The sequence below is a fragment of the Chrysochloris asiatica genome, unplaced genomic scaffold (assembly GCF_000296735.1).
Source record: "Chrysochloris asiatica unplaced genomic scaffold, ChrAsi1.0 scaffold00101, whole genome shotgun sequence".
NCBI classification, from domain to species: Eukaryota; Metazoa; Chordata; class Mammalia; order Afrosoricida; family Chrysochloridae; genus Chrysochloris; species Chrysochloris asiatica.
The window spans coordinates 1,554,425-1,578,973 of NW_006408619.1; the positions used below are offsets into that span (position 1 = coordinate 1,554,425).

A 24,549-nucleotide genomic window follows, 5' to 3' on the forward strand; every position below is an offset into this window, starting at 1 on the left:
GATTGAAAACACCAGGGCTTGAGTCAGGTGCACCTTAATTCCACAAATCTTTGCTTTTTAGCACTTGAAAGAAGTCTTTTGCAGCAGATTTTCCCAGTACAACATGTCTTTTATTTTCTGCTGCTTCCATGGGTGTTGATTGTAGATCTAAGTAAAATGAATCCTTTTGACTCTTTTTCAATCCAACTTCAATCTTTTTCTCACCTATCATGCTATTACCTACTGGTCCAGTTGTGTATATTTTTGTTTTCTTGATGTTGATATGTAATCCATATTGAAGGCTGTAGTCTTTGATCTTCATCAGTAAATGCTTCAAGTCCTTGTCACTATCAGCAAGCCACGTTGTGACCAGCATATCTCAGATCATTAATGGGTCTTATTTTGACTCCATATAGTTCTTCTTCACATAGTCCAGCTTCTTGGATGATTTGATTATGTACAGATTGAATAAGTATGGTGAAAGGATACAACCTTAACATATAGTTCCCAGTTTTAAACTATGGGAAACGTGTGTCAACTAGAACCATCCCTTTATTCTGTTGGAATGATTGCTGCTTGCTTTATTGTATAGGTTCCACGTTACGTGTTCTGGAATTCCCAGTCTTCACGATGTTATCCGTAGTCTGTTATGATCCACACAGTCAACCGCCTTCCAGAGTTGAAGAAACAATGGTAAACATCCTTTTTGTATTCTCTGCTTTCAGCTAAGATTCATCAGACATCAGCAATAACATCCCTCATTCCACAGCCTCCTTTGAATTATTTGACTTTCTAGCAGTTCATATACTACAGCAATCATTATCCTCAGCAAAATTTTGCTTGCATGTAATATTAATGATATTTTAAATATTTTCCACGTTCTATTAGATCACCTTTCTTCAGAGTGGACACTGATTTGGACCTCTTCCAGTTGGTTGGCCAGGTGGCTGTTTCCTGGCACCTCCAGTGTTGCACCTGCTTTATGAGACATTTCAACAGGTAGTCCATCAATTCCTGGAATCTTTTTTTTCATTTTTTGCCAATGCCTGCGGTGCAGCTTGGAGTCCTGGTGTAGTGCTGCAGAATAATATGGACTGCAAGGTCGGTTTGAAGTGCAAGGTCAATGGTTCAAACTCACCAGTCGCTCCCAGAGAACCCTACACAGGGTCGCTATGAGTCAGAACTGACTTGATGGCATTTAACAACAATAACAACAACAACATGGTGCAGCTTCTGGAGCTCTGGTGTGCTGGTGTGGCTCTGTGGGATAATGCTCTGGACCACAAGATTGGTTTGAATTGCAAAGTTGGCAGTTCAAATTCACCAGTTGCTCCTTGGAATCCCTCTACAGGGTGGTGATGAATCAGAATCAACTCAACAGCACTGAACAATCACAATAACAATGGTACAGCTTGGACTTGTGCTTTCATATCATCAGTTTTGATCCTCTGCTACCTCCTGAAATGGCTGAACATGGACGGACTGTTGATGGTATAGTAACTCTGAGAATCCCTTCCATCTTGTTCTGATGTTTCCTGCATCATTCAATACATTGCCCAGAGAGGGCTTCAATATTGTAATGCAAGGCTTGATTTTTTTTTTTTTTTTTAGTGTAATTAGCTTGAGGAATGTTGAGTGTGTTCTTCCATTTCGGTTTCTTAACCCCCGGTCTTTGCACATTTCACTATAACGCTTTTTTTTTTTTTTTTAGAGCTACCTTTTGAAATCTTATGTTCAGCATTTTTATTTCATTTCTTCTTTTAGCTTTAGCTATTCTACGTTCAAAAGCAAGCTTTAGAGTCTCTTCTGACATCCATTTTTGTGTTTTCATTCTTTCCACTTTAATAATCTTAGGCTTTCTTCATGAAGATATGACGATGTTATTCCACAAGTCTTCTTGTCTTTGGTCATTATTTTTCAATGCCACAGAGCTTTTCTTGAGGAGCTCAGTAAATTCAGATGGCAGATACTCAAGGATGTATCTTGGCTCTCTGGACTTGTTTCAATTTTCTTCAGTTTCAGTGAGTTTGTATACAAGCAATTGATGGTTTCGAATCAGATTGTTAATCTTAGGTCAGCAGTTTGAAACCACCAGTGGTTCCTCAGGAGAAAAATGAGACTCCCATAAAGATTTGCAGCCTTGAAAACCCTATACAAGGTCGCTATGAGTCAGAACTGACTCCACAGAACATACCCACCAACCACCACCACCATTCCACAGTTTGCCCCTGGCCTTGTTCTGACTAATGATACTGAGCTTCTCCGTTGTCTATACATAGATTTGGCAGATTTGATTCCTGTGTATTCCTGTTTATGTTGTTGAAAAAAGGTATATGCAATGAATAAGTTGTCAGTCTTAAAGTATTCCACCATGCAATGTCTAGTATTTCTATCACCAGAGCCATATTTTCCAAATGCTGAAGTTTTGATTCTAATTTTTCCATTCCAATCATCAGTAATTATCAGGGCATCTTGATTGCATGCTTAATCAGTATCAGATTGCAGAAATTGGTAAAAATCTTGAATTTCCTCATCTTTGGCATTTGTGGTTGGTGTGTAAATTTGAATGGTAGTTATTAACTGGTTTTCCTTGTAGGCATATGAATGTTATTTTATCACTGACATTGCTTTACTTCAAGAGATATCTCGAAATGTTCTTTTTAAACAATGAAAGTGATGCCATTCCACTTTAATTTGTCGTTCCTGGTATAGTAGGCCATGTGATTGTTTCATTCAAAAATAACTAATACATTTCATTTCAGCACACTGATGTCTAGAATACCGGTCTTTATGTGTTCTGTTTAATGTTTGCCAACTTCCAGCTTCCCTAGATTTATACTTCATACATTCCAAGTTCTAATTATTAATGGATGTTTGCAGCTATTTCTTCTCATGTTTCACCGTGCACATCAGCAAATGAAGGTCCTAAAACCTTTGCTCCATCCACAGCATTCAAGGCAAGTCTGCTTTAAGGAGGCAGCTCTTCCCTAGTCATATTCTGAGCGCCTTCTAACCTGAGGGGCTTTCTCCCAATCAATGTCCTGTTGCTATCCGTCAGATCTTCACTGGTCAGTGACTTTAGAAGTAGATTGTCAGGCCTGCTTCCTAACCTGTGTTGGTCTGAAAGCTCTTCTGGAACCTGTCCACCATGGGTGACCATAGCGGCATTTGAAAATACCTGTGGCAGAACTTCCAGCTTCATAACAACATGAAGCACCACAGTACACCAAACTGACAGATGAGTAGTGAATGTATTAGTAACATGTTGTTGTTATGTGCTGCTAAGACGGTTCTGACTCAGGGTTTCTGAGGAGCGGTGGGTAAGCTTGAACTGCTGACCCTGTGTTTCAAACCAACCTTGCAGTCCAGCGCATTAACCCGCAGCATCTAATTCCAGCCAGGGATTGGGGTAGCAATGACACAATTCGATGCTCACTCCATGCTAAGCATTGTGTTCAGTGCTTTCCTGTGTAAACTCATTTAATTCTTACTAAGATTCCCATTTTACAGATGACAAAATTGGGGCTGAGATAAGTCCGATCACTTGATCAAAGCCACACTATTCGTAAGTGCTAGGGTAAGGATCTGAACCCAGGTCTTGGTGCCAAGCCCCACATGCTGTTGAATATCTCAAAACCCATGCATATAGAATGCACGGCCAGACACAGGCTCTCCCAAATCACACTGGGATCATTCTACCAGATGACAGAGGAATGGAAGACCTCAGAGATTACAGCACAAGACAGAGGAAGAATTAAAATAGTGCTTTTAATATAATTTTCAGCAAACATACAGGATGTACTTTACATCACATATTTCTAAACTGCTCATCTGGAAAATATAAGCTGCAAAAATACAGTGTGCCACACTCAAAATCTACTGAGCATGTGCTTTTCCACCCCTCTGTCCAACGGAAAGGGTGATTCCCCCTTTTCAAATTAAAAACCAACCTTGGCTGATTTTGACAGAGCTGTCAGGACCCTGGGTCAGAGAAGTTTCCCAGAGAAGGCTTTTCTAAAGCATGTCAGCAAGCCATCCCCCCAGGAGCCAAAGGAGTGATGGGAGGGAGGATATTTGCACATCATGCCAACATTGCTGTTAATAGCATCCTGGGACAATGTCTACTCTGCGGGCTATTTGGAGGATACCTGACCACAAATCATCTGGCAAGTCCTCATCACTGGCCTGGGCTTGGGCCTCTGAGGACCACACACTGGCCGGATAATCCACACGGGAGACCCCTGGGCTCTTGGGCAGGGCAGAGCACGCTAAGTCAGGTTCTTGGGCGCTGGTGGACAGCTCTCTGCAGGAAGAGGGGGTCAGGCCCTCAGCTTCTCACAAAGGAGTCTTCGGAAGGTGAGGGTGACTCGGGGCAGGTTTTCTCAGTCTCAATGTCTTGGTACTCTGTACCTAAAGGGGGCGGAGGGAAGAAGAGCCAAGAGGAAAAAGAGATGGGTCTTTTCGGGTTCTCCTTGTAATTTCCTAGGCTTATCTAATAGCCTCCACTTTTGTGAAGCGTGGACAAGAGCAGAGGCTCAAGTGCTGCTTTTCCCTCCTTGTAAGCCCAAGGGAAGGATTCCTAGGTGGCATGGCTACTACTTAAATGTTGGTGATTCAAATCCATGCCGCAACGCCATGGAAACCATTATAGCCAAGAAAACTCTATGGAGCACAATTCTACTCTGTACCACATGGGATCTCCATGAGTCAGAATTGGCAGGTTTGGTTTGGTTTGGGAAGCCCAAGGGACCAGACTCCAAGTCCCCAACACTTTTTGAAGACCACAGTTTTCTGAACTACCTATCCATACTAACATCCCAAGTGGGTATTTCTTCTATTCAGAGAAATAAAATGTAGCCTGGTCGTTAACTTATTCTTACCCTATATAAAACACCCGTGACCAAGCTTGTGTTCCAGGGCTCTGAGGGTCATCGTGGGCCATTATTGAAGAGGTGGCTTCATGCCAGAGAAAACCACCCTCATCACGATATGCCATGTTTTCTCTTGGAGCATTCTAGACCTGTGGTGATTCATCCAGACACAGATATCCACCACCTGCTGAGCAAAACAATCTCCTTATTGGAACAAGGTTTTTGAACCGATGCCACACTTTCAAAATAGATGCTGTGACTTCATTTAAAAAGCATTAAAAACCCAGCTCAGTGCCTGGGATTAGTTACTGGCCACGCTGGTCTCATTGGCAGACTGAGCAGCTTTCCTGTTTAATGGTGGGGCCCTCAGCTCCCGGTTCACTCATTTCTCCTCCTTAGACTTTGGCCCGGTGGTACAAGTAAGGTGATAAGAGTTTGAAAACGTCACACGTTTCCTCAGGATTTTGCAATTGCTGAGCGTGAGCCCACAGAAGCAAATGAGCTTTGGGTAATTCGGAGCCCCCTTTATCAAGTTTTACAAGGCTCAAGTTCTTAGGGGTTCTGCTGGATATTTTGTGGGCAGGGAGTTGGGGGAGAGGGACAGCCTCAAGAAAACCGGGATTAGTTCTTGCTCTGAATATGCCAGAGGGTAGAGTCCTGGGGCAGCATTGTAGTCTAAGCACTGGACTGCCAACCACAAGGTCGGTGGTTGAAACCCACCAGTCACTTCTTGAAAACCCTATACAGAGTGACTATGGGTCAAGACTGACTTGACGGCACTTAACAACATCAGTGAATGGCTAGATGGCACCAGTGAGGAAATGTTCAAGTACTGACTAAAAGGTTACACCCAGAGATGCCTTGGAAGACAGGTCTGGGACTCTGCTTTCTAAACCTTAGTCTTGCAGTTCCTGACAGAGCAGCTTTAGTCTGTATGTGTGGGGTTGCCAGCAGTCGGAATCCACTCGGTGAAAGCACACAATGAGTGTCTAGACAATCTCTGCCTATGTGGCTTCGGCTGAAAATGCAAGGGAGAGGGGTTTTGAAAGTTCTCCAATGTGTAATCATTAAAGCGAAAAGTAGTTTTCTCAGTCTCGATCCACGTACTCGCAGGGCTCACCTCCAGTTCTGTGCTTGTTTCCCTGAAACACTAGAATCCTTGGGTGGGGTCGGCGCTGAGGGGTGATGCCCAGGAGTAGTTTTCCCATTGGCTCGAATCTTCTCCAGCAGTTTATTCTATGTTCTCACTTTGTTGACCATCAGTATGGGAGCCGCACAGACCTGACATTGGCTCTTGGAGACTATTCTACGTAGCTGTGTGACATGGAGGCACTTAGCTTTCTGATCAGTGAAGTGGGAATATAATACGTGCCTTATAGGGCTCGGATGGGAGGGCTGATGGAAGTAACACCTACAATTATGTGTTTATGGCATTGGGGATTAGCAGGCTCTCAATTAACTGGAAGCTTCTCGTTCTGTTGTTGGGAAGTGTGTCAAGTTAGTTCCAACTCACAGAGACTGTAGGTTTCTTAGTAGTAAGTAGGGAGTGGGTTGGAATCATTGACCTTGCGGTTAGCAGTCTAGGGATGGCAGCATAGTGGTTACGAGTCAGGCTGCTAACCTCAAGGTCAGCAGTTCGAAACTACCAGCGGTTCTGCAGGAGAAAAATGAGGCTTTCTGCTGCTGTAAAGATTTATAGCCTCGGAAACCCTGTCCAGGGTCACTATGAGTTGGAACCGACTCCACGGCATATGTCCACCACCACACTTACCCACAGAGCCACACCAGGACTCCTCATTCTGTTAGAAACAGTCCATTCATGACCATGAGATAATGAGGACTACGATAAAAATGGGAGTCCTAGTGTGGCACTGTGGGTTAACGCGCTCGGCTGCAAAGTCGGCAGTTCAAGTTCACCACCTGCTCCTAGGAAAACCTATACAGGGTCGCTATGGGTCGGAACCGACTTGACGGCATGCAATAACACTGTGATCAATCTCAACAGCCTGCACATTATGTACACTGGTGCTGGTATGGTGCTGTACAATCAACACTGGACCACGGGTCAGTGTGAGCTCACTTCAAACTTACCAGCCACTCCTCAGAAACCCCTGAGAGGGTCGCTATGAGTTGGAACTGATTCAATAGCACTTCAGAACAACAATCAGGCTTGGGAACGAACCATCAACAGTTAACCGTCTGTGACTGGAAATCAACAGGAAGTTATTGCATCACTGCTGGGTGGTGAAACGAGATCCTCCACGCCCCAGCGGCACTTCAGAAGAAAGGCCTGGCTGTATTCTTCCATAAGGATTGCAACCGAGAAAACTCTCTGGGGCAATTTTAGTCTGTACATCGGCACTGAATCAACAGCTAACAGGTTTGATTTTGGTGAGCTCTTAGAGAAGATGGAATCTTGTCTTTAGCTTCCTGCGGTTGTTAATGCTATTGTTGTTGCGTTGTTAGTCCGTTTGGAGTCATAGTGACCTGTATAAGGATTCCAAGGTTTGTTTGAACAACTGACCTCACTGTTAGCAGTCACACCATGACTCCTACAGTATGGCTGTTGTTAAGAGTCATCCCGTCAGTTCTGACTCATAGCGACCCTGAATAGGGTTTCTTAGGAGCAGCTGGTGAGTCTGAACCACTAACCTTGTGGTCGAGCATTTATCCTACAGCGCCACACCAGTTACTTTATTTTAGAGAAGGAGTCTTAAGACCATGATGCTTTTCTTCCTGTGACACATCCAAGGTTTCATCTTTATGGTAACTCACAGCAATAATGTGTTTGTTGGCTTTCATAAAATGCAGACAAGCAAACAAACAAAAAATCAGATCCTTCCCTCTTTAAAGGTGCTGGACTAGAATATACTTTGCATATTCAGTTAGAATCCTCTAGTAATGAAACTTCCAATATTGCACACACCTTTTCATGTTGTTGTTGTTAGGTGCCATCAAGTTGACTCCAACTCATAGTGACCCTGCGCACAACAGGACAAAACAGTGCCCAGTCCTGTACCAACCTTGCCATCATTGCCACCCTTGAGACCATTGGTGCTGCCACTGCACTAATCCATTTGACTGGGGGGGGTCTTCCTCTTTTTCTCCATCCTTCCACTTTATTAAGCATGATGTTCTTCTCCAGACTGGTTCCTCTTGTCGGAAGTATGAGAGGCACAATACTGCCTTCTAAGGAGCATTCTCACTATACTTCTTCCAAGACAGACTCATTTGTTCTTCTGGTAGCCCATGGTACTTTGAATATTCTCCTCCAACACCATAGCTCAAATGCTTCAGTTCACTTCATAGTCTTAGATTGATTATATGATCAGTGTTGACAAATATGTCCATCCTCTATTAGGTTATCATCCTCTATTAGGTTAATATGAATAATGAGAAACATTATTTTTAGGGGGTTGATTTAATTGCAGAGCAAAATCTCAACCTTCAGAATGTTAAACCTCTACAAAATATGTAACGTGTTGCTCTACTTGTCAATAGTCAAAGAACATCACCACAGCTACCTTATTGGAAAGCATTAGAAACTCCTGATAATCAACAATTGCTTAGTGGATGCAGTCCTGGTAACATATTAGATTACAAGCTGGGCTGCTAATGGAAAGGTCAGCAGTTGGAAACTACCAGCTGCTCTACATGAGAAAGATGAGGCTTTCTGTTCCTGTAAAGATTTACAGCCTGAAATCCTGGACAGGGTTCTGTTGAGTCAGAATCGACTCCCTGGCACACCACCCTTGCTTATTGATATCCTGGTGTGGTCCTGCAGAATAATGCACTGGACTGCATGGTCAATTTGAAGCATGACATCGGCAGTTCAAGCTCACCAGCCACTTCTCAGACAGCCTATACATCGTCGCTCTGAGTCAAAACCAATAAGAAGGCACTTAACAACACAGCTTGTTAACCTGTTATTGATACAAAATTCAAATGCTAAGAAATTCTGTTCTTAAGTGCCTAACATTTGAGAAGAGAGCAGACATTCAGCAGTGGTCAGTTCTGCTGTACTTGGGAGTCCTTTGGGTATTGAAGGTGCGGAGGGGAGTGAAGTTGGGTTTCCTCCTCAGAAATGCTTCACTGGCAGCTCGGGACTTTCAGGTACATTTCAGAATGGATTTGGCGGGATGGATCCCCTAGTCCCTGTTACCATCTCCACATCATACACAGAGTCCCAGAGCTCATTATGTTGTCTTTCCTATGGACAGGGAGAAGCCCCCACATACTGCCCAGTTGGGAATACCCAAAGTGGTGGTGGGCTTTGGGCTTCTTGTCCTGGATTTGAGTCTCAGCTCTGTCACTTTGAACTTTGTGATCTGAACCAATTATGGAATCCCTCCAAGTCTCATTTGGTTGTTGTTAAGTGCTGTTGAGTTGGTTCCCACTCATAGTGACCCGAGGAGTGCCTGATGAGTCTGAACCCTTGACCTTGCAGCTAAAAGCGACCTCAGGGTCCAGAGCCTTATCCCGCAGCTCCACACCAGGACTCATTTTATTCCTCTGCAAATCTGAGCTAATAATTAGTCTTACATCACAGGGCTATGGAGATGAAAATCTGACACAAGTGATATGGTTGACACAGTCCATGGTTCAAAATAAGTACTTAATGATGAATATTGTTGTTAAGTGCCGTCGAGTCGGTTCCAACCCATAATGACCCTGCATAGGGGTTCTGAGGAGCAGCCGGTGGGTTTCAACTGACAACCTTGCAGTCCAGGATATTGCAATGCCACACTAAGACTCCTGATAAAATAGTAGCTGTTGTTATTAGTCTTTATTTGTATTATTTTATAATTCAGACTCACAGCCACCCCATGCTTTGCAGAGTATAATGTGCTCCATGGGTTTTCATGATTGTGTGTGACCGGTCGAAGCAGATCACCAGGCCTTTCATCCAAGGCACCTCAGGATGGCTTCAAAACTCTGACCTTTCAGTTAGTAGTCAAGCACTGAACTACTTGTTACCCAGGGGCTCCTTAGCTTTTATTATCGCTTAATAATTATTCTACCTGGCACATCTACTAGGTGTTTTTTGGTGGCAATGTTTTGCTTCAGTGGGAGGAAAGGATTTGGGCAATTCACTATTCCGAATCTGCATTCTTTTCTTTGTCCTAGTTTTGCTATCCCTCTCCTCCAGTGCCCATTTCCACCATTGAAAAGAAGATTACTTTGGTAGAACTGCCGAGTGTCAGGGCGGTAAGACCATATGCTACCTTCAATGATAACAAGAAAGGGTACTTACCTCATTCTCGGAAAAACATGTATCTGAGCTAGATTCTCCTGGTTAGGAAGCTCAGGGGTTAGGGACAGTATACTGGGGAACTGTCTGACATGATTCATCCCACACTGCAGCAGAGGTGTTGGGGTGCAGAGATCTGTCTCACCTGCACCCCACTGCTAGCATCCCAATTCTGATTGCTGCTCCAGACCCACCCAGCCACGGCCTAGCTCTGTAAACAAAGGTCTATTGGGACACATTCATTTTACGGTTGCTTTCCAGTCCTGTATCAGACAGTCTTTATTGATAGGTTCACAGGGTTTTCATTGGCAAGTTTTCGGAAGCAGACCGACAGGCCTTTCTTTGTGGTCTTTGTCTGGAAGTCTGCCAGGTTGGAAAGTGTAGCCACAATAGTGGGCTTTCAAGAACATCAAGGAACGTGAGGTTGGAAGGTGCAGGATTGGGAAGTGCTTCCTTCTGTTGTGCCTGGGGTCACCATGAATTGGGGGGCTCGCTTGATGGCAGCTAAGAATAATATGGCTTTCTTGTTCCTACTGCTACAGGGTGAGCAGTTGACATAAAACCCATCTGGCCTACAAAGCCTACAATATTTGTTTTCTGGCTCTTACAGAAGGTTTGCTGGCTGTGCTAGGAAGGGCTCTTCTTGCTCTGCTCAGCCATCTTCACTGATAGACCCCCACTGCTCTTTAGTCCTGGATTCCTAGACCACTTTTCCTCTAATGCCTTCCTCACTCATCACCTACCCGGGCAGAACTCATCACCACCATGCATCAGCTCTCTTGCTCCCAAGTTGACAGACTTGAGCTCTTAATATAACACCAACACGACCTATTGTGTTTGTGTTCAGGACTGACACACTACACTGTGAAGTCTCTGAGGGTGGGGACCATGTCTTTTTATTTTATTTTTAAGCTTTGTATCTGGTCCAGGATCTGGCACACAGACACATTTTTAAATAGGGAAACAAAGGAATAAATAGATGTTTGGGAAACTTGAAAGCTCATACATTAGACTAACCCTGAAAAAAAAACCCATGTTATCATGTGGATGGCCTCTGAGAAATATAGTATACCCCATGTCTACTTATTATAGCGCTCTGAGGTAGAGGAGAAGATGTGCTTTCTTGAAATTGCTACTATCTGAGTTGCAACCCATGTCCTTCCTGCTGTGAGGATCAAGAACCCTAGGTTGTTGAGGTAACTCAGGAATGTGAGGGAGGGAGGCAGAGGTGGGCAGCTGTGTGGACTCTAGACAGGATTCCACATGATCTTCTAGAGGTCAAAGCTAACTAGCTCCCTCACGCATTCCACCCAGCCAATTCAGATGTCTTTCTATTTACTCTTGAGCAGTGATAACCTACGTGTGGGGCTAGGGTCTGTAACCTGTCATGGGGTCAGCTGCTCTGAGAGACTGGGTCTTCGCAGCTGGTCACAGGGTAGGAGTTTGGGCTGAGGTGGGAGAGGCAGGATGTAATAAAGGAGGGCAAAGGGTACAAGAGGAGGGTAGGAGTCATTTTCCAGGCTGAATTTCACTAGTGCCCTCTCATGGAGAACTGGGACCCCTTAGATATTTGACCTGTATTCTAACAGTTGGGAGACAACAATGACGTGAGCTCAGCGGAGAAGTCAATTCTCTACAGTGCTGTTTTCCTTTGCTTTGGGCCAGATATCTGGTTCTCTCAAGCTGTCAAAATCCTCAGGTTAGAACAGCACAAGAGAGAAAATACTCTCCTTATGTTGAACTGAAAAATGGCTGTCCGACTCCCCCTCCTTCTCCCTGTTAAAACCAAACAAAAACAAATATACAAAGAATAATAGAATACAGTTAACTCCACCAAAGAGAACAGAAGCTTATCCTACCCCTTCCCCCATCCCTCTGTCTGATGGTATGATAAGCTGAAGTGGTGATTTTTGTGTTTGCTTTATTTTATGATATTGCTTAATACCTCTGAGGAAAGCTTTCAGGAATCCTAAAGCAGTGCTTAGAAAAGAGCACAAAGGTCTGACAGGCCTGTTTGGGTGAAGAAGAAATCATACTGAAGCAGGAGGCAGCAAAGTCTGTGGGGCAGCAGATGCCTACTTTTCCTCAGAGGCTTTCTCTTAGATACACTACATTTTTTCCCACATGGTTTTCCTCAGTGACTCAGAAGGTATGGCAGGTATCCATTAGCAACCACAGCATTGTTTTCCCTGTAAAACTCCCTCTGGAACAGGGAGGCTGTCATCCCTGCTGGCTGTCCTGTGTGGAACACGGTTGTGGGCTACCTCAGGCTATAGGAAATCTTGTCAGGTCTGCATGAGGAGAAGAGATGTGGACTCAGGGGACTTGAATATAACCACAGAACCAAACAGGAAAATCATGTTTAGAGTTCCATTGTGCGGTGATGAAAAATATGCTATTTTAACAGTAAAGTGTATTACTTCTTTCTCAGAAGACATTAGGAACTCTTTCAAACTAGGCCTTAGGTCTTGGTTTTCCCTTATTATTTCACCTACTCAGCACTAAGCACAAACTCCTGAGTGGGACTGTGAAGGGCTTCTCTGCTCCTTCTTTAGTTGAGAGGAGCATCCACATGCTGTGGCCTTCTGGAACTATCCTCTCAGGGGTGCCTTGGTGGAGGTGTGGAGAGGGAACAAAACTTCAGTCTTTCCAGACTATGGAGCCAAGCTGAAGACAGCAAACCCTATCCCCAAAGACAGACACTTTACAAGACGTGTTTACCACATACGCAGGAATAATATTGGTACAAAGTTGGTTTTTAAAGTAGGAGTTGGAATGATCTGCCAAAAATTGCAACCAAGAGAGTTTTTTTAATCCATTCTTGGGCACATTCAACTACATGGTGGAGGAACTTATAGTAGAAGAGAGAGAGAATTCTAACATTCAGTTTCTGGGTTTCGTCTGTCTCTCACCGTTTTGTTTGCTCTAAGTCCAATGGAGATTTTACCAGAAAATCTCTCCATTCAAAATACCACTCAAAACCATGCAAATAACCTAAGAGATGGGTCTAGCATAGGTATAGGGGTTCTCTGTAGCACAGAAGAGAAATTAAAACTGGGTTGGGTTTTCTGTTCTTAGTATGAGAGAGAAATTAAAACTTTTAAAGGTGACATGACACATTTCAAAGCCATTTTGCAATAGGGGAGTTTAAACTTAGATCCAAATTGCTGATAAAGCATAGCTCTGGAGTTGGTTTTCTTTGACATTCTAGCATCTTATTCGTATTCATCTTAGATTCTTAGGGGGGACAAACCAAAATGCAAAGGATTTTACAGAAAAAGAACAAAACAAAAAGCACATTATATATATATATATATATATATAAAATATCGCCATAAAACAGGCGGTCTAGGGCCTCAGTGTGTGTGCTGAGTTTGGAGAGCTATGTGAGGATATTTAAGAGGGCAGTGATCTATTAGCGATACATTTTCAAAACCAAACCAAACCAAAACATGTACAGAATGTTATCAAAGCCATGTACATGTACAGAATGTTATCAAAGCCATGTACATGTACAGAATGTTATCAAAGCCAAGTACATGTACAGAATGTTATCAAAGCCATGTACATGTATAGAATGTTATCAAAGCCATGTACATGTACAGAATGTTATCAAAGCCTCAGAAGCGACAGAGCATACATTTTTTATGAACTGGTGGGAGTAGCATCCCCCTTTCACTGGTTAACATATTGATGAGTGCCCCCATTTTCAGAAATAAAGACAGGTGAACGCTGAACAAAAGAACAAATGAAAAGCCCTTTTCACAAGCATCGTGCTTCAGGCTACTGATCACACAAGCTTCCTTTTGGTCGCTCTTGCTTGGTATCTTTTTTAATTTTAGGCTATCTCTGAAGTCTCCATGCTTAGTGTGTTTGCAAAAATTTGGCACATGCTCTCCCTGTTTTCTTCCCTGATTCTCTTATTGTTGTATGAGTATACTGCAAATATATGTCTGAGGTGAAAAAAAACCAACCAACCAATCAATAAATCCTTGAAGTCTTTTCCAAGGCCATGAGTGTGGCTTGGAGGAAGGTCACTGATAAAAACAACCTCGCGGATCAGGGTAGAACTGTGCTCCGCGAGGTTTCCAACAGCTGAGTTCTGGGAAGTAGATTACCAGGCCTTTCTTCCAAGGTGCCTCTGAGTAAACTCATGCCTCCAACTTTCTGGTTAGCAGCTGAGTGTGTTAATGGCTTGCACTGAGCAGGGACTAGCAAAGAAGCATGAAGGGCAAATTAAGTGGGCTTTCTGTCAAACTGTGTGTGCACCCGTGCCCATCACAGACACTTAAGCTCTGTCTCCCTTATGAAAACAGCCTTTTCATAAGGTGTTATCTGCTAACTTCAAAGGGTTTTCCCACATGATTCTTATCCCAAACAATAACAGGTTTATTCTTAGCTGTTCAAGATTTAGCTGCTTTCAAAACACACAGACAAAGGCCACGTTTGACCCTGAAAACATCGACGCTTTCATGCAGTGGTTTCTGGAGCTTGCGGGTCTGTCTGTTCATTACCAGAGATTGCTCACTAGCTTGTGGTAGGGACCCTTTCTCTCTCTCTCCCATCTCCAGAAGCACTGGGCCCATATACACAATCCCATGACTAAGTGTGTCGCCCTCACCAGCTGGCAAGAATGCCTCTCAGAATGCAGAGCCTGCATATAAAAAAAGAGCTTCCCAAGACAGTGCTCACTGAATCATGGGGACTAAAGCAAGAAAGCCAATTTGCAATTCATCACATTATCCCAGGTGGCCTCAAATGTGATTCTTTCCAAGGCAGACAGCACACCACTCTCTCTTTGAAGCATTTTTCCCTTTGCACCCCGCCCCCTTGTAACATTGCAATTTTCTTATTGTGTGTGCAGAGTATCTGAGTGAAGATAAAATGATAAAAATTACAATAGATTAATTGCATCCCTTGAATCACATTCTATTTTTTGGTACATTAAAAAGGGAGAAAAGTAAAAGCAGTCAGCATAATAGATTCGGCCTAGAGAACTGTGTTAGTGACTAAAGGGTTAACACAGATTTCAGAAGTAGGTAAAAATAGTTTTAGTGGCGTGTACATACAACAGTTGAAATTCAGATGCATTGTTTTCTCTTTCTAAAAAATGGCAAAATGTTTGGCAAATGTAAGCAAATGACTTGGACTAAGTTGGGTCTCAGTGGCTCTGAGTGGAGTCGGCCACAGCCAGACGAGGCCCACTGCTTCCTGAGGTCACTCTGTGGGGCTGGGGAAGTGGGCGCCCACCACTGGGGGTGCTCCTTCCAGACCCTCAGTCTCGAACATGGAAATGGAGCTGGTGGGAGGTGCCAATTACAGACGCCAGCACGTGTCACCCATTAGCATCGCTGAGAGAACGCTGGGGCCTTGAACCACATGCAGACTGGGTGTGTCGTCTACACAGTGACCCATATTGCGAAAGTTAGAGTGGGGTGTGGGCCCCCCACTCCTCGGCTGGTGTGCCTCCCCGCCCCCACGTGGAGGGAAGAGGACACAGGGGGTGTCACTAGTGCTTGTCCTGTTGTTGTAACTTGTGTTTGTTTGTTTGAGTAGAATTTCTCCTTAACGTTGTTTTGTTGTTGTTGTTGTTTTGTATGTGCATGTATATCCAGAAATGTCCGTCCTCCAAAGCTGGCCACCACTGTTCCCTGAACTTGGCATTGCCTGTTGCTTGCAGCCGCTGACATTCTGAACACCGAGAGGTGCCTTCCAAGAGCAGAATCTGGGCACCAGCGGAACGCACGTCCTCTGCGAGCCGAGACGCGCGGCCAATCCACGATCTCAGCCTCTCTCCCCATTCAGATTCCTGCCTGGCTCTGCTTTTGAGAAAACGGACAGAGGTCCTGCGTGTGTGTTCATGTGTATGTGTGAGCGGGTGTGCATGCGTGTCAGAGCCGATGTATGTGCGAGTGGCTATGTGTGTGCGTGTGCATGTTTGTGTCTGTGTGCATGGATTTTTTTTTTTTTTTAACTCTTTTTTTCGTTTTCTTAAGAAAAATGACCCTTGGATTACTAACAGAGTCCAGGCCTCCTTGGTCACTATAAAACCGACTCCATGTTCTCACACCACTCGTGGTCTTCAAGGTTATAGATAAATTTTGTCCTATGGGTCTGATGTGTGGCCACAGGGTCCCTCCCCAGATTGTCTAGGGTCAGAGTAGAGGCAAAAAACTCACTGGTGCTCAGCCCGCCCTCGTGGTTTTTGATGTATCGTTTATAGTTTTTCCGCAGGCACTGCCACGTGGTGGTGTAGAGGACGAATGCAAAGGACTTGAGCGCAATGGCGATGCTGACGTACAGGTAACGGTAGACCACGTTGTCGTAAAGGACGCAGGCACCCTGCTCCCCGCAGAAGGTGCTCCAAAACAGGCAGGTGGAGTCAATGCCAGCCCCAAAGATGAGGGGTGGGGGGATGAAGCCTGCAGAGGAAAGGACAGGCAAGAGTTTGGCGCTGAGCAGGAGCTTTATGAAGAGACCAACTCCCTTCTCCCTTTCTGCGTGCACGCTGTTGGTGTTGCTAAGCGCTGCCAAGTCAGTTCTGACCCACAGCGACCCTCTACAGGGTTTCCCAGGAGTGCCTGGTGAATCTGAACCACCAAGCTTATGGTGAGCAGTCCAGTGCTTATCCTACAGCGCTCACACCAGGAGATATACACAAAGAAGGAGTCGTGGTGTGGTGCTATAAGATAAGCACTGATGGTTAACCCCAAGATTGGTGGTTCAAACTCACCTAGCCACTCCTTGGAAAAGTCATACCATATCATACCATATCGTATCATACCATACCACAACACAACCATACTATAATCATACCACAACACAACCATACTATAATCATACCACACCACAACCATACTATAATCATACCACACCACAACCATACTATAACCATACCACACCATACTACACCACATACCATACTACACCATACACCATACCATACCGTATCATACCATATCACACCATACCACAGCATAAGCATACCCTAACCATACCACACCACAACCATACTATAATCATACCACACCACAACCATACTATAACCATACCACACACCATATCATACCACACCATACTACACCACATAACATACCACACCATACACCATACCATATCACACCATAAACATACCCTAACCATACCACACCACAAACATACTATAACCATACCACACACCATATCATACCACACCATACCACACATATCATACCACACCACATACCATACCACACCATAAACCATACACTATACCATATCATACCATACCACAGCACATACCATACCAAACCACAGCACATTATACCATACCACACCACACACCATACCACAGCACATCATACTACATTACACCTCACACCATACCACACCACACACCATACCACACCATCCCATCCCATCCCAGGCCACACCACACCACACCAGGTGCTGTCCGGCTGACTCTGACCCGTGGCAGCCCCATGTACGTCACAGGGATTAAATGGCTGAGTTTTGGGAAGGAGATCACCAGCCTTTTTTCTCAGGTGCCTCTCAGCATACTCAAACCACCAAATATTTTGTTAGAAGCCAAGTGTGTTAACTGTTTATAGTGCCCAGGGTCTGTGATAAAGGAGACACTCAGCACCAAACTAATGCTGGCAGGTTCACATTCCAGCTCTGCCACTTACTCACCATATAACTGTAGGCACGTTATTTAAGCCCTCAGTGCCTTAGTTTCCTCATCTGTAGACTGGGAAGAATAATATCGTCCTTATAACATTGCTCTACACCATCCTGATTCATATGACCATGCATCAGGGTTCCGAGGCGAGAAGTCTTTAAGGAACAGGTAACCTCCTTCCTCCACAGCGGCTGCTGGACTGGAAGTGCTGACCTTGTGGCTAGCAGCCCAACGCTTTACCCACTACACTACCAAGGCTCTTCGGGCACACAGTAGGTGCCCCATCATGGGACACACAGAGAGGTAGGATGATTTAGTGGGTTTGCCCACTCTGCTCACCAGAATAAGACCACCTGCATTAAAAAACCTTTCTCAGCTTCGCAGGCCTTCTAAGGAGTCCTCTGAGGGTGGCTGGACGTGGGGGATTCGACTTAATGAAGAAAGCAGTACTTCCTCTGCTTAATGACAAGCCTGAAATGTTATGAGGGTGACTGAATTCTCCTATCCGTGCTAACGAGGCTGTCAGAGGACCCGGCTCTCTCAGACCCAGTGCCTCCGAAGACCTCCTCAGCACTTTCCAGCATCCTCCTTGCTCCGGACTACTGCCTTTCTTGGTTGGAGTGAAATAGAGCCATGTGGAGGAAATGCCATGGCAACCATGTAACAGACAATAAACCACACTCCCATCAGGCAGGTAGACAAATTGAGATCTGAAATCAGTTAAATGATGGGTAGATCTGAGAATAAAAGGGAGCCATCTGGCCTGATCCTGAGACACAGTGGGACAATTCAAATCCAATAACTTTTTGTATTTTTCAGTATTAAGTGTTAAGATTGCTTCTGTCTCTGACCTGTCTGATGAACATTTCACAATAAGGAGCTAAGAATACAGATGGCAGGTTTTGCTACGGTGTCTCTAGCTTCACTGTGCATGGGTTCCCAAGAGGTGCACGAACACTCAAGTTCAGCAAATTAGCTCCTATTTTAAATATATCCAAGGAAACTTGCAGTAGAAGAGAAATCAGTCAGTAACACTGGGTTAAACCAAAATATCCTTTCAAAGTGCCAACCTGTGAGGTAATGGTGATTTGGTGTTGAATTCCCACATTCCACATGTTGTTAAGTTCTGTCAAGATGGTTCCAACTCATATCAACCCTAACTAGGGTTTCTGAGGAGTGGCTGCTGGGTTTGAACTGCCAACCTAGTGGTTAGCAGTCCAGTGCTGATCCTACAGCTCCATAGCAGACTCCACCTTCAACGTGGCAGACTCGCCTTTGATTGATTCCAGGTAATGTACCTCATGCGTACCCAGTGCCCATCTGTCATTGGAGCCTTGTGTGTTGTTAAGACATGGAACAGGTTTCAGTGGGACTTCTAAACTGAGATGGACTGCACTTCTGAAAATTGTATGGACCACAATGGCATGTTCTGTAGCGCACCAAATAGCATTTCATTCCATTGTGCATGGCGTCACTAAGAGTTGGGAATTGTCTTGATGGCAGCTAACAACAACGACTCCTTCATATACCTATTTCTGGGTGAAGATTTTTATAATACTGGGTTGTTTTTAAAGCAGGGCACACTAGCACGTGCTAAAGATGCAATTTTATCTACATATTACCATAATGACACTATCAGTACCTAGAAAGATGAGAACTTCCTCTTACTCCCCACGACCTCCCAGTGACCAAAGGTATGGCCAGCCCCCAACCCACCTTCCTGATGCCGGTGACACACCAGCCCCAAGGAGCCCCAGCTTTACCTGAGGTTGGAGGGGTGCTTTCATGGATCGAGCACCCGGTACTTGTCACCCCCACACACTCTCTGCCAGAATGGGTAAGCTGCCAACAGACTCCCGGTAGGCTGAGAGGAACTCCACAGAGAACCAGGCGTATCCCCCTCAGCCACACTGCGGGCTGGAGAAAGCTCCTTCTGGAGTAAGGTATACTGCCTCCAGATGCCCTCAAGAGCCCCTTCCAGGAGCAGATGCCTGCGTCCCATGGCCAAATGGACCAGAGTTCATGGACCTGCCCTGGGTGCCCTGACCCCACCACTGTCCCCGTGGCTGGCAAGAGCAGCACCATGATGCACTGCCCCACGGTGTCCCCGAGCTTTCTTTTCTTTCCCTTCCCTTTAAAAAATTCCTTTCTTTGTACTTTTACTTTCTCTTTCCCTTCCCTTCTTTTTCCTATATTTCCTTTAATATTGTTCCTTTTTCTCTTCCTCTTTCTTTGTTAGCATCCCTAGCCAAAAGCAAACTCACTGCTGTCAATTCCAATTCACAGTATACCTATAGGACCCAGTAGAGCTGCTCTAAAGGGTTCCCAAGGCCGTAACTTTTTATGGAATAGGCCGGCTCAGCTTTCTCTGCGAGGTTCCGGTGGGTTTGTTCTGACAATCGTTCAATTAGTAGCCAATTAACAGCTCCACCAAGCTCCATCCTCTATCCCTAGCTTTGTTTGTTTGTTTCCATTTTCATATTTTTTTTTCCTTCCCTGTCTTTTCTCTTTCCCTTTTTTATGAATTATTTTCATTTTTCTTGTTTTTGTTTGTTTCATTTTCTTACTCCCCCCTTTTACTTAATACTTTATTTTATTGTGTTTTTATCCTTTCTTGCTTTTCTTTTCTTCTGTCCCACACAACAGGAGGCAACAACCATGCCCAAACCACCCAGCCACACCAACACTTCTTGAAGCCCCACCCACTGACCAAGAGCCACTGCCCATTCCTGCACCACCTAACCAATGACAGACAGTGGCCAACATCAGCCCCACCCCCTTAACTGTTCCACATAAACGTGGACAGAGAACTGCCGCACGATTCCATCCTCTATCACACAACACACAAACCAGGAGACATGTGCTAAGGGCCTAAGTGTGGCCAAGCTAGCGAGTACAGAAGCACATCTGCTCCCATGCACAGATATATCAAAATAAAGAGGAAAAAAACAACAAAAAAACCACCCGAGCAAAATACACTAACATGTTGTTGATAAGTGTTGTTGAATTGGTTATATGACCCATAGTGACCCTGTATAGGGTTTCAGAGCAGCGGCTGGTGGGTTTGAACTGATGACTTTGTGATGATCAGTCCACTGCTTATCCAACAGTGCCACAGCAGCATAAACTCACAAATTAAGTACGAATATCAATACCACTATCACACTGTCTCAGAGACAACAGACAACCTTAATTCACACGACAAAACAAGACAGACAGGCAGAAAAAGTGACCAAAATATAAAGCCAGCAGACATTCCTGAGGAAGAAATCAAATTGGGAATTACATAAATAATTCAAAAGGTATTTAGGTACCTGTGCTAAATTTTGAGAAAGAGCAAGAAAAAACACAGACAATGTCAATGAAAACACAGATAAAACTCTAGAAGAACTCACAAAAAACACTCAAAGAACAAACTCATAGAATGAATAAAAAATTAGAAGTCATACAAAAACAGCAAATAGAAATCCAGGTGATTATTTTTAACAGAATTAAAAAGAGAAACAGACAACTCCAAAATATAGTTGTTGTTAAGTGCCATGGAGTCATTTCTGACTCATGTTGTTGATGTTAGGTGCCATTGAGTAGGTACCGACCCATAGCGATCTTACGCACAGCAGAACGAAACATTGCCCAATCCTGGGCCAACCTCACTACTGTTGCCACACTTAAGTCCATCGATGCTGCCACTTGGCCAATCCATCTCATTGGGAGTCTTCCTCTTTTTCTCTGACCCTCCACCTTACCAAACATGTTATCCTTCCCCAGTGACTGGTCCCTACTGACAGTATGTCAGAAGCATGAGAGACAAAGTTTGGTCATCTTGGCCTCCAAGGAGCACTCTGGTTGTACTTCTTCCAAAATGGATCTACTGGTCGTTTTGGCAGCCCATGGCACTTTCAATATTCTCCTCCAATACCATAACTCAAAAGCATCAATTCTTCTATGGTCTTCCTTATTCAATGTCCAGCCTTTGCATGCATATGAAATAACTGAAAATATCATGGCTTGGGTCAGGCGCACCTTAGTCCTCAAGCTGACATCTTTGTTCTGACTCATAGTGATCCCATATAGGATTTCTGAGGAGCAACTGGCAGGTTTGAACAGCCAACCTCGTGGTTTAAGCCAGTCTTGCAGTCTAGTACATTATCCTGTAGCACCACACCAAGACTGTTGCCATTGTTGTTGTTAAGTGCCATTGAGTCAGTTACAACCCATAGCAACCCTGTATAGGGTTTCCAGGAGCGGCCAGTGAGCTTAAACCACCAAACTTACAGTTCAAACAGGTTTGCAGTCTGGCTCATTAACCCACAGCTCCACACCAGGGCTCCACACCAGGACCTGTTGTTGTTGTGAAGTGTTGTCGAGTCGATTCCAACCCATAGCGACCCTGTATAAGGTTTCTGAGGAGCAGCTGGTGAGCTTGAACCGCCAACTTTGCAGTTCAAATGATTTTGCAGTCTGGCGCATTAACCCACAGCGCCACACCAGGACTAGGAGGCCTTAATCCACGGCTTTTAATGAAGAACAGAACTAAATGGAAACTCGACAAAGATACAGTAGTGCACAGCACCAGCTTAAGCAACTGTACTTCATAGTCATATACAGCACAAACACATGAAGAAATAGTTGGGATCATTCGAGAGAAAATGGTGAGAGATCATCTTTCCCCAGCATTAGTAACAAAGATTTTTTGGTTAAAGAAAAAAACATTGAGGGAGACTGGAATTACATACACTCTGGTGGGATTGTAAAATGGCACAATCACTGTGAAAAACAGCATGGTACTTCCTTTAAAAGGTGGAAATAGAATTACTATAGTATCTAGCAATCCCTCTATTAAGTATGTATTCTGGCATGAATAGATATCTGAACACCCACGTTCATTGCAGCACTGTTCACAATAGCAAAAGATAAACGACCCTAAAGTGTTCGTGAACTGAAGAATGGATAAAACTATGATCCATTCACACAGTGGGATACGACACAATGTTAAAGAACAATGGTGCATCTGTGAACCTGGAGCATGTTGTTGTTGTTACGTGCCATTGAGTCGGTTCTAACTCATAGCCACCCTACATAGGGTTTCCGAGTAGCAGCTGGTGGGTTTGAACCACAGACCTAATAAGTGAAATTAGTCACAAAGAACAAAAAGTGGCCACAATCATAAAATATGCAGACAGAGTTGAATAGATGTGAGGAGGAGAATGGGACTACACCCACATGTATCTATAGATTTGGCAGTGGATATTGGCATGTGCTGCAAATACATCCATGAATATGTATGCCATACAGAGGGTAAATTTATGAAAACGTGTTGTTGTTGCTGTTAAGTGCTGTTGAGTTGAATCCGATTCATAGCGACCCTGTATAGGATTTCTGAGTGGCGGCTAGTGAGTTTGAACCTCCAGCCTTGCAGTTCAATCGACCTTGTGATCAAGTGCTTAACTAACAGATTCACACCAGGACTCAAGAAACCTTTAGCTATAACTAAATACCTTAAGGAAGCGAGTCAGTGGGTCGGGTGCTCAGGAGCATACATGGGGTACATATATTGTAGCAAAATAGCAAAATAGTTCACAAAGAAAATGTTTTGCAGCCTCTTTTGGTTAGCAGCAACTGGGGTCTTAAGTACTTGCAAAGATCTATCTCAGGTGCAAGAATGAAGAAAATCAAAGATACCTGGAAACAATTAGTCCAAAGGACTCACTGACCACTCAAATGTCAACTCCACAACCCTGAGACCAGAAGCACTAGATGGTGCCCAGCTACCACTACTAAACACTCTGATAGAGATCATACTAGAAGGTCCTGGAGTGGGAGTAAAACGGAAAAAAACAAAAAAACAAAAAAACTCAAAATCATCACAAGGCATACCAGTTGGATGAAGGCGCTCTGGTAGCATTGTGGTTACGAGTCAGACTGGGAACCTCAAGGTCAGCAGTTTGAAACTACCAGTGGTTCCGTGGGAGAAAGATGAGGCTTTCTGTTCCCATAAAGATTTACAGCCTCAGAAACCCTGTACAGGGTCACTATGAGTTGGAATCGACTCCACGGCGCACCACCACCACCACCAGTTGGATGGAGACTTGTGGTACCCTGAGACCATCTTGGAACTGAAGTCGCAAATTGTCAACCAAAATAATAAGCAGATCTATAGGATGAACAATAATACTAGAGAAGTTTGCACTTCTCAGAACAATCAACCTTTGAAAACCAAACAGCCAGGCAGCATTTGCTCACAGGCAAACTTCAGAAGATTTAGGTAAGAAATGAACCGAAACGAGAAACAGGGAGAAAGGAGATTTACTGATGTTACATTGTGGAAATTACAATGAAAATCATGAAACAAACTGTGTATGAACTGTTGAATGGAAATCATATTTGCTCTGTACCTTTCACTCAAATTAACACTAAAAAGTTACAAACAAAAACAAAACTAAACAAGTACTTAAGGGGCCCAAAGCAGTGACTTGAACTGTGTCTCAGTTTCTTCACCTTTACAATGAAGCTAATACTACCTGTCCTTCTCAGGTGAGAATTCATACAGATGAGTTGTATATAAGTTCATGGTTTGGCCATGTGGTCAGTACTTTTTGCTACATTATTTGTGACCTTAAGGAGCTCTGGTAGCGTATTGGTTATGAATCGGGCTGCGAACCTTAAGGTCAGCGGTTTGAAACTACCAGCTGCTCCGTGGGAGAAAGATGAGGCTTCCTACTCCCATAAAGATTTACACCCTCGGAAACCCTGTACAGGGTCGCTATGGGTCGGAACCGACTCGATGG

At 44.2% G+C, this 24,549-nt stretch overlaps 1 protein-coding gene across 2 annotated transcripts in view; it reads right to left on the minus strand.

The window, feature by feature from the left end:
* Window positions 1–3,728: 3,728 nt before the first annotated feature.
* The window catches only part of SLCO3A1 (solute carrier organic anion transporter family, member 3A1), a 378,033-nt gene continuing 357,212 nt past the window's right edge, over window positions 3,729–24,549 (minus strand). Inside the window, exons 10-11 of one of the 2 annotated variants that reach the window (XM_006867113.1) lie at window positions 16,281–16,523; window positions 3,729–4,389 (exon numbers count right to left, since the gene is read on the minus strand). In XM_006867113.1, the coding sequence (XP_006867175.1) occupies window positions 4,307–4,389; window positions 16,281–16,523 (326 nt within the window). In that variant the 3' untranslated portion in view covers window positions 3,729–4,306. Of the gene's footprint in view, window positions 4,390–16,017; window positions 16,524–24,549 lie in introns of those variants that run through there. The other variant, XM_006867112.1, reaches the window with a different exon arrangement.